At 43.5% G+C, this 12,448-nt stretch overlaps 1 protein-coding gene across 8 annotated transcripts in view; it reads left to right on the top strand.

The window, feature by feature from the left end:
• The first annotated feature begins 2,843 nt into the window (after nucleotides 1–2,843).
• ANKS6 (ankyrin repeat and sterile alpha motif domain containing 6) overlaps nucleotides 2,844–12,448 on the top strand; it is a 78,516-nt gene continuing 68,911 nt past the window's right edge. For 5 of the 8 annotated variants that reach the window (XR_012157401.1, XR_012157400.1, XR_012157399.1 and 2 more), the window contains exons 1-2: nucleotides 2,846–3,265; nucleotides 9,315–9,814. Coding sequence is in view for 2 of the 8 variants with exons in the window: in XM_073332462.1 (XP_073188563.1) it covers nucleotides 2,922–3,265; nucleotides 9,315–9,814 (844 nt within the window). In the remaining 6 variants the exon portion in view is untranslated. Of the gene's footprint in view, nucleotides 3,266–9,314; nucleotides 9,815–12,448 lie in introns of all 8 variants that reach the window. The other 3 variants (XM_073332462.1, XM_073332461.1, XR_012157402.1) reach the window with 2 other exon arrangements.

Here is a 12,448-nt window from a genome sequence, read left to right as displayed (position 1 = left end):
CATGACAATTAAGCTGGGCTATTTCCTGCATAAATCCAGGTTTCAGAGTAACAGCCGTGTTAGTCTGTATTCGCAAAAAGAAAAGGAGGACCCGTGGCACCCCAGAGACCAACCAATTCACTAGAGCACAAGCTTTCGCGAGCTACAGCTCACCTCCTCAGATGCATATCTGAAGAAGTGAGCTGTAGCCCACGAAAGCCCACGCTCCAACAAATTGGCTAGTCTCTAAGGTGCCACAAGTCCTCCTTTTCTTTTTGCATAAATCCAGGTTCTCACATCCCCCCCACCCCCATACACACACAAACTCACTCTCCTGCTGGTAATAGCTCATCCAAACTGACCACTCTTCAAGTTAAAATCCAAGTTAAACCAGAACATCTGGGGGGGGGGGGTAGGAAAAAACAAGAGGAAACAGGCTACCTTGCATAATGACTTAGCCACTCCAAGTCTCTATTTAAGCCTAAATTAATAGTATCCAATTTGCAAATGAATTCCAATTCAGCAGTTTCTCGCTGGAGTCTGGATTTGAAGTTTTTTTGTTTTAAGATAGCGACCTTCATGTCTGTGATCGCGTGACCAGAGAGATTGAAGTGTTCTCCGACTGGTTTATGAATAATTCTTGACATCTGATTTGTGTCCATTTATTCTTTTACGTAGAGACTGTCCAGTTTGACCAATGTACATGGCAGAGGGGCATTGCTGGCACATGATGGCATATATCACATTGGTGGATGTGCAGGTGAACGAGCCTCTGATAGTGTGGCTGATGTTATTAGGCCCTGTGATGGTGTCCCCTGAATAGATATGTGGGCACAGTTGGCAACGGGCTTTGTTGCAAGGATAAGTTCCTGGGTTAGTGGTTCTGTTGTGTGGTATGTGGTTGTTGGTGAGTATTTGCTTCAGGTTGCGGGGCTGTCTGTAGGCAAGGACTGGCCTGTCTCCCAAGATTTGTGAGAGTGTTGGGTCATCCTTTAGGATAGGTTGTAGATCCTTAATAATGCGTTGGAGGGGTTTTAGTTGGGGGCTGAAGGTGACGGCTAGTGGCGTTCTGTTATTTTCTTTGTTAGGCCTGTCCTGTAGTAGGTAACTTCTGGGAACTCTTCTGGCTCTATCAATCTGTTTCTTTACTTCTGCAGGTGGGTATTGTAGTTGTAAGAAAGCTTGACAGAGATCTTGTAGGTGTTTGTCTCTGTCTGAGGGGTTGGAGCAAATGCGGTTGTATCGCAGAGCTTGGCTGTAGACGATGGATCGTGTGGTGTGGTCAGGGTGAAAGCTGGAGGCATGCAGGTAGGAATAGCGGTCAGTAGGTTTCCGGTATAGGGTGGTGTTTATGTGACCATTGTTTATTAGCACTGTAGTGTCCAGGAAGTTGATCTCTTGTGTGGACTGGACCAGGCTGAGGTTGGTGGTGGGATGGAAATTGTTGAAATCATGGTGGAATTCCTCAAGGGCTTCTTTTCCATGGGTCCAGATGATGAAGATGTCATCTATATAGCGCAAGTAGAGTAGGGGCTTTAGGGGACGAGAGCTGAGGAAGCGTTGTTCTAAATCAGCCATAAAAATGTTGGCATACTGTGGGGCCATGCGGGTACCCATAGCAGTGCCGCTGATCTGAAGGTATACATTGTCCCCAAATGTGAAGTAGTTATGGGTAAGGACAAAGTCACAAAGTTCAGCCACCAGGTTAGCCGTGACATTATCGGGGATAGTGTTCTTGACGGCTTGTAGTCCATCTTTGTGTGGAATGTTGGTGTAGAGGGCTTCTACATCCATAGTGGCCAGGATGGTGTTATCAGGAAGATCACCGATGGATTGTAGTTTCCTCAGGAAGTCAGTGGTGTCTCGAAGGTAGCTGGGAGTGCTGGTAGCGTAGGGCCTGAGGAGGGAGTCTACATAGCCAGACAATCCTGCTGGTGGAGGGTGAGAAAACCTGGATTTGTGCTGGAAATCACTTTAGATAAGCTATTACCAGCAGGACAGTGGGGTGGGAATAGGTATTGTTTCATATTCTCTGTGTATATATAAAGCCTGCTGCAGTTTCCACGATATGCATCTGAAGAAGTGAGCTGTAGCTCACGAAAGCTTATGCTCTAATAAATTGGTTAGTCTCTAAGGTGCCACAAGTCCTCCTTTTCTTTTTGTGTTTAAAATGTATTTCAAATACTGTTTACAATGCTTTGCACTAGTTTCAGTGTTTCCTGTACATAAAATGTTTGTTTACTATAGAAACTATATGGCCTAATCTACAATGGAAAGAGATTAAGAAAGAACATCTTCATTCAGAGTTTTACATACGCTAGCCCTGCAGTTTAACTCTGTGGAACGGTTTTCCAGATTACCAAAATGTCTGTCTTTGTGTCCAAATTGAAAATGCAGGTTTCACAGTAGTAGCAAATTGTGACAGTGCACCCCCAACCATCGCAAGGCCCTGCCCCAGGAGCTGGGGAAAGGGAGAGCCAGCTGGTTGTGACACTTTCAGAGTCTGTACCCGCAAAAAGAAAAGGAGGACTTGGGGCACCTTAGAGACTAACCAATTTATTTGAGCATAAGCTTTTGTGAGCTACAGCTCACTTCATCGGATGCATCGGATGAAGTGAGCTGTAGCTCAGAAAAGCTCATGCTCAAATAAATGCGTTAGTCTGTAAAGGTGCCCCAAGTCCTCCTTGTCTAATTGTGACAGGCCTTCCCACCTCAGTCCCCATTCGCCGCCCTGGCCCAGAGGACGGGGAAGGCGAGGGGTAGCAGAGCGCCAAGGAGCACCAGGCTGTCAGCGAGCGCGGGGTGTAACACTACACCGGCTGCCCTCCCGCGGGCGGAGCGCCGAGCCCCCCTGCCAGGCCGGCGAGGCCCGCGCCGGGGGCGGACGCGGGGAGCGGGGCCGCCAGCTGCCCGGGGCTCGCACGCCGCGGCGGGCGCTGCCGATGGGGGAATGCGGGGTTCCCACCCAGGTCCAGCTGTTTCTCCGCGCCTGCGACCAGGGGGACTACGAGAGCGCCCGGCGCCTGCTGGGGCTGCCCGGGGGCGGCGCGGAGGCGGCGGGCGGCTCCGCTTGCGGGGCGGAGGAGGCGGCGGAGTCCGGGGCAGGGGAGGCGGCAGCGCCTCCCCCCTCGGTGCCAGTGGACTGCACGGACGAGGCCGGCAACACGGGGCTGCAGTTCGCCGCGGCCGGGGGCCACGAGCAGCTGGTGCGGTTCCTGCTGCGCAAAGGGGCCTCGGTGCAGAGCCGGAACCACTACGGCTGGAGCCCGCTCATGCAGGCGGCCAGGTAGGGCCGGGCCCTGCCCGTATCCGCTCCCGCGCAGCCACTGAGCATGCTCCGGCCGCCCGAGCCCGGCGCTAGGGTGCCTGGGGCTGGGTGGGGACCGCCCTGCTCCGTGGCCGGGGGGCGAGAGCGACTGGAGCGCAGCGGGGCCCTGGAGGGCAGAGGTTGGGTGGCAGCGGCCTGGGCAATGCCGCCTCTCTAGCAGAACGGCTGCTATTGGGGCTGCTCCTCCCCCTTCCCCCCGGCCCGGTTTGACCTGGGTTTGGTGTTCATAAAGGGGCCCTGTTGTTTCTTCATTTCAAGGAAGCCAGTTAGAAAACAAAAAGAAAAGGAGTACTTGTGGCACCTTAGAGACTAACCAATTTATTTGAGCATGAGCTTTCGTGAGCTACAGCTCACTTCATCAGATGTAGTGAGCTGTAGCTCACGAAAGCTCATGCTCAAATAAATTGGTTAGTCTCTAAGGTGCCACAAGTACTCCTTTTCTTTTTGCGAATACAGACTAACACGGCTGTTCCTCTGAAACCTTAGAAAACAAAACAATCCCCACGTGCCCTGCTGAAGAGCAGAGGAAACCTGGGGGAGTGGTCAGCACAGAGCAGAGACATTCCTTCCTGAGCATCCTCACTTACACACGACCTGGAGTGTGTCTGTTCCTCCACTTACCCGTGGTTAGAGCCCATAATAAACCATAGTCAGTTTCCCTAAGAGTAGCCAAAGTATCATAGACCCAGTCCTTTGGGAGAATCAACCTGCACTCTGGACAGATCAGGGATTCTGTTTTTGATCCATTCAAGCTATTAGCAATAGCTCCAAACATCTTGTAAATGGGGTCCTCCTGGGGAGCCAGCTGTGGTCAGTCAATTAGGGTGAACTGCAAAGAATGGGGCAGACAATCCCCATAAAGCTGGTGGATATTCCAATACCTAGATTTACCAAGCCAGCATAAAACAGCTTTTTTATTGTTACTCAGAAGTCCAAACAACACAGTTCCTTTAACGTGATCCAGCCTCAGGCCTCAGTCCAGGTACCCACGTCAAATATGATGAAAATTTCTGTAAATCTTATTTAATCATATAAAAGAAAAGGTTCTACCAATCCCAGAGGATCGCACGCATTACCTGCCAGGTTAACGAATGTTTCAGATCTTACCCAAATAGACTCTACAGCCAATTCTTATTAACTAAAAGCTCAAGGTTTATTTATAAAAAGAAAGAAAGGTGAGAGTTCAAATTGATTAAAGGAATCAATTACACACAGTAATGGCAAAATTCTTGGTTTAGGCTTGTAGCAGTGATGGGATAAACTGCTGGCTTAAGTCAAATCTCTGGAGTACATCCACATCTTGGATGGGTCATTCAGTCCATTGTTCAGAGCTTCAGTTTGTAGCAAAGTTCCTCCAGAGGTAAGAAGCAGGAATGAAGACCAAATGGAGAAGATGCAGCTGCCTTTTACAGTCTCTTGCCATGAGGCCTGTGCTTCCTTTGTTTCAAACACAAGCTGCCCAGTACATGGCTTGGAAGCCTTAGAGTTCTCTCCATAGGCATGTCCCTGCATGATTTTAAGTTTGAAATACAGACATGTCTATAACTCATAATACAAACATATAAACAAGATTGTCATATCTGGCAAATAATAACATTTTTGCAGATATCTTGCATGGCATATCTGGATGATTACTTCTTGGGCGTTACCTCAGGAGCCAACATTTGAAATCCAGGCATAGAGTCAATACTTATAACTTTAAAAACAAAAATGGTACATGCATACAGATAGCATAATCATAACCAGCAAATCATAACCTTTTCATAGACATCTTACTCTACAACCTTTGTACAACATTTTCTGCAAATATATAACAGTAGTTGCAACAATTATCTATATGGTCAAATTTGTATCTGTACATGTAGGAGTCATAATGTGCACTTCTGGATGCTGGAATATTTTTGCTTTTAAAAAAGTTATTTTAAAATATTAGTTTAAACAATCCCATAACTTGCAAGAAAGTTACATTTTGCTCGTGAGGAAAGGCACAGCAAGTGTGAAATTGAATAAATGTCAGAATTTAGTGTTAGCACATTTCTTTTCTCATTGGCCTTTAGTTTATTATAATTACAGTAAATAGTGGTACAGGTCATGAATAGAGATCTATAAATTACATAAATTTTACCAAATCATAAGTGAAACCTGTATTTTTAAAAGTGATGTACAAATAAAAAATAACTGTTTTGCACCTCTTTCTTCCCCTGTGGGAATACAATATGCCTGAAAGTTTATTTTATTTGGTTTTGTTTCTTTGGTTGACTTAGAGAACTTGATCCAAAGCCCACTAAAGCCAGTGAAAAGACTCCTATTTCAACGGGCTTTACCTAATTTTTCTAAAAGTCTCACTGGACAAAATGGAAGACTATTAGTTTATAACTGTCAATAAAGAGAATCAGATTTCATCTGCTGTATCAGTCATAGAATTTACTATAGCATTTGTCACTGTACTGTCTAAGGCCCCAACCCTGCAAATGTTTGCATGTGTTATCTTTAAATGTGTGAGTACTTCATAGGTCTTAAGTCTTTTGCAGGATTGGATTGCAGAACCTAAGAGTTTACTAAAATAATCGAGCACTTGATTGAGAGGGAAAAATATTATTTTTTAGTCCATTGCTTTAAAACATTTGAAGAAAAAAATCTTGTCAAGAGTCAACAGCTTCAGCTAAAAACCACAGAAAGCTCCCAATGTACAAGTCCTTCAACTAGTTCTCAAGTAAGAACAGGGAAGACAAAATTTAACAATCCTGGTATTTCTGAAATAAAAAACAAACAGAAACCTTTGTTTGTTTGTTTTCCTTAAAAATAATATACACCTTCTCTAAAAACAATAACACTGCAAAAAAGGGCACAAGACTTCCTCAGGTCACTTTTTAGAAACTGTCATTTTTTAAAATACTGCACAGAGATTTCTGCTTCATTAAAGCTCATGGAGAAAACTGAAAGTGGCTGGAGAATAGCCTTTGTCTTTAGTGAATTATGTCAGTGGCACAACAAAAAATACTAAGGAAATTTATTGCTTGCACACCCTGTACTTTCACTGACTAATGCTTTCTACAGTCCTTAAAAAGATAGGCTCCAGATCACAGACACTTACTCATATACACCTCTACCCCGATATAACGTGACCCGATATAACACGAATTCAAATATAACATGGTAAAGCAGCGCTCCGGGGTGGGGGTGGGGGGCCTGCACACTCCGGTGGATCAAAGCAAGTTCGATATAACGCGGTTTCACCTATAATGCTGTAAGATTTTTTGTCTCCCAAGGACAGCGTTATATCGGGGTAGAGGTGTACTTAACTTTATTTATGTACATAGTCCAGTTGAAATCAGTGGGACTGCCTATGTGTGGAAGTCAGTTGGGTGCACAAGTATTTGCAGGATCAGGGCCATATTGGGGTAATTTATTGCTTGAAGATTATTTTCTCTGATACATTTCTTCCACAACTATTTCATATGTACCAGAGAAATATGGATGTTAAACCCCACCTGTTAGCATAGTTAGTTCCCTTCTCCTCTTTATTCTAATAATATGGTGATTCCTCAAATATATTATAATTGTATTGCTGTAATGCACAAAGGCCCCTTTTGGGTGCAGAGCTCCATTGTACTAAACACTGTATAAACATATGTAGGAAGACACCCTAGCTGTGTCAAGCAGCTTAAAATAGATATTGTTTGCTGGTTGTTTATAAAAATATGGGCTTCATCTCCATAGCTGAGCAGAGAAAGGGGAGTTCTAACTCACCTTTCGATTTTCACATCATGGGGTCTGCTTTGGCATAAATTCCTGCACAGTAAGTGGAATAGGCCCCTTGGGGGTCATGGGCAGGTAAGAATAACAAGAGAACAGTGGTGCTCGAGCCAGGACATGCAGAGGCAGATAATGGTTTTGTGGGGCCCTGGGCCAGAGCAAATGGGGGCCCCTCCCTACCCCTTCCACGCAGGGTTAGGGTTGCCAACTTTCTAATCACACAATACCCAACACCCTTGCCCCGCCCCTTCTCTGAGACCCCGCCCCACTCCATCCCCCCTCCCTCCGTTACTTGGTGTTCCCCACCCTCACTCACTCACTCATTTTCACTGGGCTGGGGAGGGTCCCTTTTTGACCAGGTGTTGCAGTTGAAAACTGGACACCTGGCAACGGTCCCCCCCACATCCTGGCACTCCTCCCAGGAAGTGGGGTCAGAGTGCGGGGGCTGAATTGGTGCCTGGGGGATAGATTGGGTTTTATATAAATAGAGAATCAGGCTTATTATAACAGAAGTGCATATTTTATCACAATCTATGATCCAGAATAAATACTTTCCTTAAATCTGTACTCTCAGAGTATAAGCGTAATGTCAAATCCTGTGTGGAAAAGGAACAAATTATTTTATGCTAATTGATGATACACGATCACTCTCAAATGCAAATTCAAACACCTTATTAAATTTACCATAAATCAACAAAGTTAAACATTTCTGGTTAACTTTTATATATATACAGTAATACATGAATTACCAAAAAATACTCTTATGTGACAAATATAAAATTATGATAATTTACTGTGGTAAGAAAGGGCAGCATGTTTTATGGGGCAGATGATAATTGTTGTACACTCAGCTACTGGTAGCAAAATCTGACAGGGAGGCATTTTCTGGCTATGCTGTCATTGCTTTTCCTCTTGGAACTTACGAAAACCTCTTTTGTCAGGAGCCAACGGGGGAGATTGTGGGGGAGAGAAGGTGAGGCAAGAATGAGGGAAATATCCTGATTCTTATGATATAAAAAAATATCATGGTAGTGTTTAAACAAACAACAAAACAACCCCCCCTTCCTCCTAACCCTCCCCCTCATACTTGCCTGTTTCCAGTCTCCTGCAGGATACTGTGACTGAGATATTTATTAAAAGCCCCATGCATTTGAAACTGAAATTATTGTACTTGAACATTTCCCCCTTCCTTTGATTTGTACACTGAACGCCAACTTTACCTTTTTTTAGTATCTTTCACCACAGCCAAGCTTAGGTCTTTCTGGTTCATCCCCAATAATAAATATTCTGTAGTTGTAACTTTTTTGTCTCACCCCCCCACCCCCCCACAGGATGGTTAAGAATCTCTCTCATTCTCTCAGAGCTATATTGGCTCTGCAGAGCTCACAGCAGTAGAAGCTTATTTATAGGAAGAAAAATTGAATTTGAAGTTTTGAACTACTAAGCCAGTTGTTAATTGGACTGGTAATTTAAAAGAAACAAATAAAACCTCCCTTCTAAACTTTCAAAAGCTTGGGGGTGGGGAGAAGTTTGTGGTGAAGAAAGATTTCTATTTGGAAAGTGAAATAACCCCCCTAAAAGTGACTATATCTGATCATAGGGATTTACAATGAAAACACCTGTGCACAGTGGCAGATCAACCAGTAATAGTATTAAAACAATACTTTTATTTTTTTAGGCCCTGATTCAGGAAATTCCTTAAGTATGTGCAGAATTTTAAGCATGTAAATTCAATATGGGATTATTCACATGTTTAAAATTACTCATATTCTTAAATACCTTCTTGATCTGGGACATTTGTGTTTTGTTCAGATCTTTACAGTTCTGTGGATTCTTCTAAATCATGGAATCATAATCGGGATTGGAAGGGACCTCAGGAGGTCATCTAGTCCAACCCCCTGCTCAATGCAGGACCAACCCCAACTAAATCATCCCAGCCAGGGCTTTATCAAGCCCGACCTTAAAAACCTCTAAAGAAGGAGATTTCACCACCTCCCTAGGTAACCCATTCCAGTGCTTCATCACCCTCCTAGTGCAAAAGTTTTTCCTAATATCCAATGTCAAAGGATGGGGGCTGGGCAGCGGTGATAGCCTTGAGTCCAGATGGTACATTTTCAGTTGATGTAGGTACAATATGAGAGGTTAGCATACTGGATATCTGCTGTAGCAAAATTTTCTCACATGCTCTCTATAGGAGATATTTGTTACAATAGAATTGGTTCTTTTTTCAATTCTTTTTCCTCCTCTTAAGGTTTGGACATCTAACCGTGGCTCACATCCTGTTGGAGAATGGCGCTGATCTCAATGCACAGAATAAGCTGGGAGCCAGTGTACTTACAATGGCTTCTAGAGGTGGCCACGTCAGTGTCGTGAAATTGTTGCTGGAATCTGGAGCTTTTGTTGATAATTATGACCATTTTAATACCAGTTTGGTTGACAACAGCAAAGAGGAACTTCCCGATATAACACCACTAATAGCAGCTGCACAGCATGGATATGAGGCAGTGGTGCACTTGCTGCTGGACTGGGGAGCTGATTGTAATTACACTGTGAAGACTGTGGGCTGGAGTCCTCTAATGCTGGCAGCTGTTAGTGGAAAGGTGAGCTTGGCACAACAACTCATGGACAAGGGAGCCAATCCTAACCACCTAAATGTGCTGCATAAAACACCTTTTGAAATCTCCAGTGGCTTCAAAGATAAAGACATGAAAGATTATTTGGAATCACTAACAACAATCAGGCGCCTGACAGGTATGGGCTACTATTCTTCTGGTTTCCTTGCTGCAGGGTTTAGGTTAGACATTTTGAGACATAAGAATCAAAGAAGTAGTTATTAATGTATATTTTGTACTTCGAGGCACAGGGATCGTGATCTAGATGTTCTTGGAATGGATTTACTCACCTTTGCCTGCAAGCAGATTTCCTCCAAATAACATGGAGGCATGTTGGTATTTCCATAGTTTTATGGCAACAAGACTGTGAATTTGACTTGAAAAATTAAAACAAAAAAATTGGTGTTCCAAGTGGGATCCTATGTGTGCTCTTTTAGGGGGAAAATAAAAAGATTTACCCAAAGAGGCAAAGATGTTGAAAAACTGAAGACAATTCAGAGAAGCGCTACAAGAATGATTCAAGTCTACAAATCCTGCCTTACAGTGAGAGACTAAAGGAGCTCAGTCTTATTAGTTTAACAAAGAGAAGGTTAAGAGGTGACTAGATCAAAATCTAAATACATCTCCATAGAGACAAGAAATCTTATACTGGAGGGCTCTTCAGTTTAGCAGACAAAGGCATAGTAATGTTGGAATGGAATGTCTAAATGGAAATAAGACTATTTTTTAACAAAGAAAATAATTAACTTTTGGAACAGACCGCCAAAGAATGTGGTAAATTCTTTATTGGTTGAAGGCTTTAAAGCAAGAGTGAATGTGTTTTTAAAATATATACTGTAGTTCATCCACAAATTGTTGGGTCTGATGCAGGAATTGTTGGGCAAAAGAAATTACGCCAGCAAAATATATGTTGCTCAGGGGGTGTGTTTTTTCACATAAGTGCTAATGTAGACAAGGCCTTAATCTCTGCCACACACTGGTTCTAGCTATATACTCAGACACGAAGGGCATTTCTCTTGAAAGGGGCAAGGCAGCAGAAAGGGACACTCACATGAGTTCTGCAGCTCTTAAGTCTCTGCTAATATGCTGTAAGATGGCTGGCTGATGCACCTGGAGAGGGAAGGAGAATTCACCCCCTAAACAACAGGACACTTCAAATTTTCTTCTCAGGGTTTTTTTAAATCTGCAAAATTAAAACAAAAAATCCAAAATATTCTGACTGCCCTTCAGGGTGTTGTCTTAACCCTTGTCTCCAGGGCTTCACAGTCCTTATATGCCTTTGTCCAGGGGGTCTCCAGCTGAAGTTTTCTCCCAGCCAACCGCAGTTCCCTGTAGGTGTCTTCCTATCTGGACTTTAACTAGACAGGTGCAAGGAGTTCCCCTTTCCAGGTCCTTTCCTGACCCAGAGTCTCTCCTTTCTGGCCCCTTGCCTCTAGTGCATGTGACTAGAACCAGGTATTACCTACTGCTCCCAGTTTTAAAGAGACCAAGGAATTCAAATTCTTCCTTTGGTTCTTCCTCCCAGCATTTGACGCTATGCAGTATTTTGGAATTACTTCCTGTGAAGTCCAGTTATGGACAGAAAGCTGTCTGTGTAAAAATGGCAACTTCTAACTTAGTAGGTCTGTCCAGCTTTTCTTGATTTCATTTCAAATATGTCATTACTTTATACTCCTGTTAGCACTGACGTGCCAATAACCCTCTGGAAGAGGGAGCTGGATTTATTATCTGACTTGTATACACATAACAGAATATATCACTTTTTTCCTTAATTATGTGGTGCCAACAGTTCCTAGACACTTCACAGAAATTTATGAAGACAAACTCCATGCCCTAAAAAACTTAAAATTGGAATAATTTCATTTGCAGAATTGTGATCCGCTGACTGCTTGATGCTGGGACTGGACAGCAGGGGATGGATCACTTGATAATTGCCCTGTTCTTTTAATTCCCTTTGAAGAATCTTGCACTGGCCACTGTTGGAAGACAGGATACTGGGCTAGATAGACCATTGATCTGACCCTGCCATTCTTATGTTCTTTTATCATTGATAAGGATGGAAATGAAGGCCTTGGAAACGGAGTTTAGAAAAATAATTTTTTATATGGAACTGAGCAAATTTGATGTGGAAATCCATGAGTAGGAATGAAAATGGAACGCCACAAAGCCATTTTTAGTTATGTTTCAGAGTAGACATGCACTTTGGGAATATTTACCCCAGCGCAGAAGCCCATACATTTTATCCCAGAAATTCACACTAATGCTTTGAACCTTACTGTGGACTTTCTGAAGTGAATGTCATCCTTTAACAGATATTTTACTCTTCCAGAGAGTATACATTTACTGTATAAATTTAAAGATTTCTTTCCCTTATACAGAATAGATGTTGAGTGGCAAACAACTCTACTCAGTCTGTAGTCCTGATCCTGCACTGAGAACCTTGCAGGTGGACCTCTGCTCCCACAGGACCTATATTATTTTCTTTGTGCTTTCTTCTTTACTGATCAAATAGAAGCCGAAATGTACATAATTATACGTAGAATATTGTGACGGTGGTCCCAGGGAGCCACAGTGGGGTACTCAGTTAGGGTGAACTGCAAAGAATGGGCCAGACAATCCACAAAGCTGGTGGATATTCCAATACTTAGATTTACCAAGCCAGCACAAAACAGCTTCTCTAATATCTTACTGATTACCCAGAAGCCAACAACACAGTTCCCTTAAAGCCGTGGTCACCAACGGGTCAATCGCGATCAACTGGTAGATCCTAGAG

The sequence above is a fragment of the Lepidochelys kempii genome, chromosome 2 (assembly GCF_965140265.1).
Source record: "Lepidochelys kempii isolate rLepKem1 chromosome 2, rLepKem1.hap2, whole genome shotgun sequence".
In the NCBI taxonomy this organism is placed as follows: Eukaryota; Metazoa; Chordata; order Testudines; family Cheloniidae; genus Lepidochelys; species Lepidochelys kempii.
The sequence above is the reverse complement of the archived record's forward strand: the minus strand, read 5'-3'. Positions and strand labels throughout refer to the sequence as shown.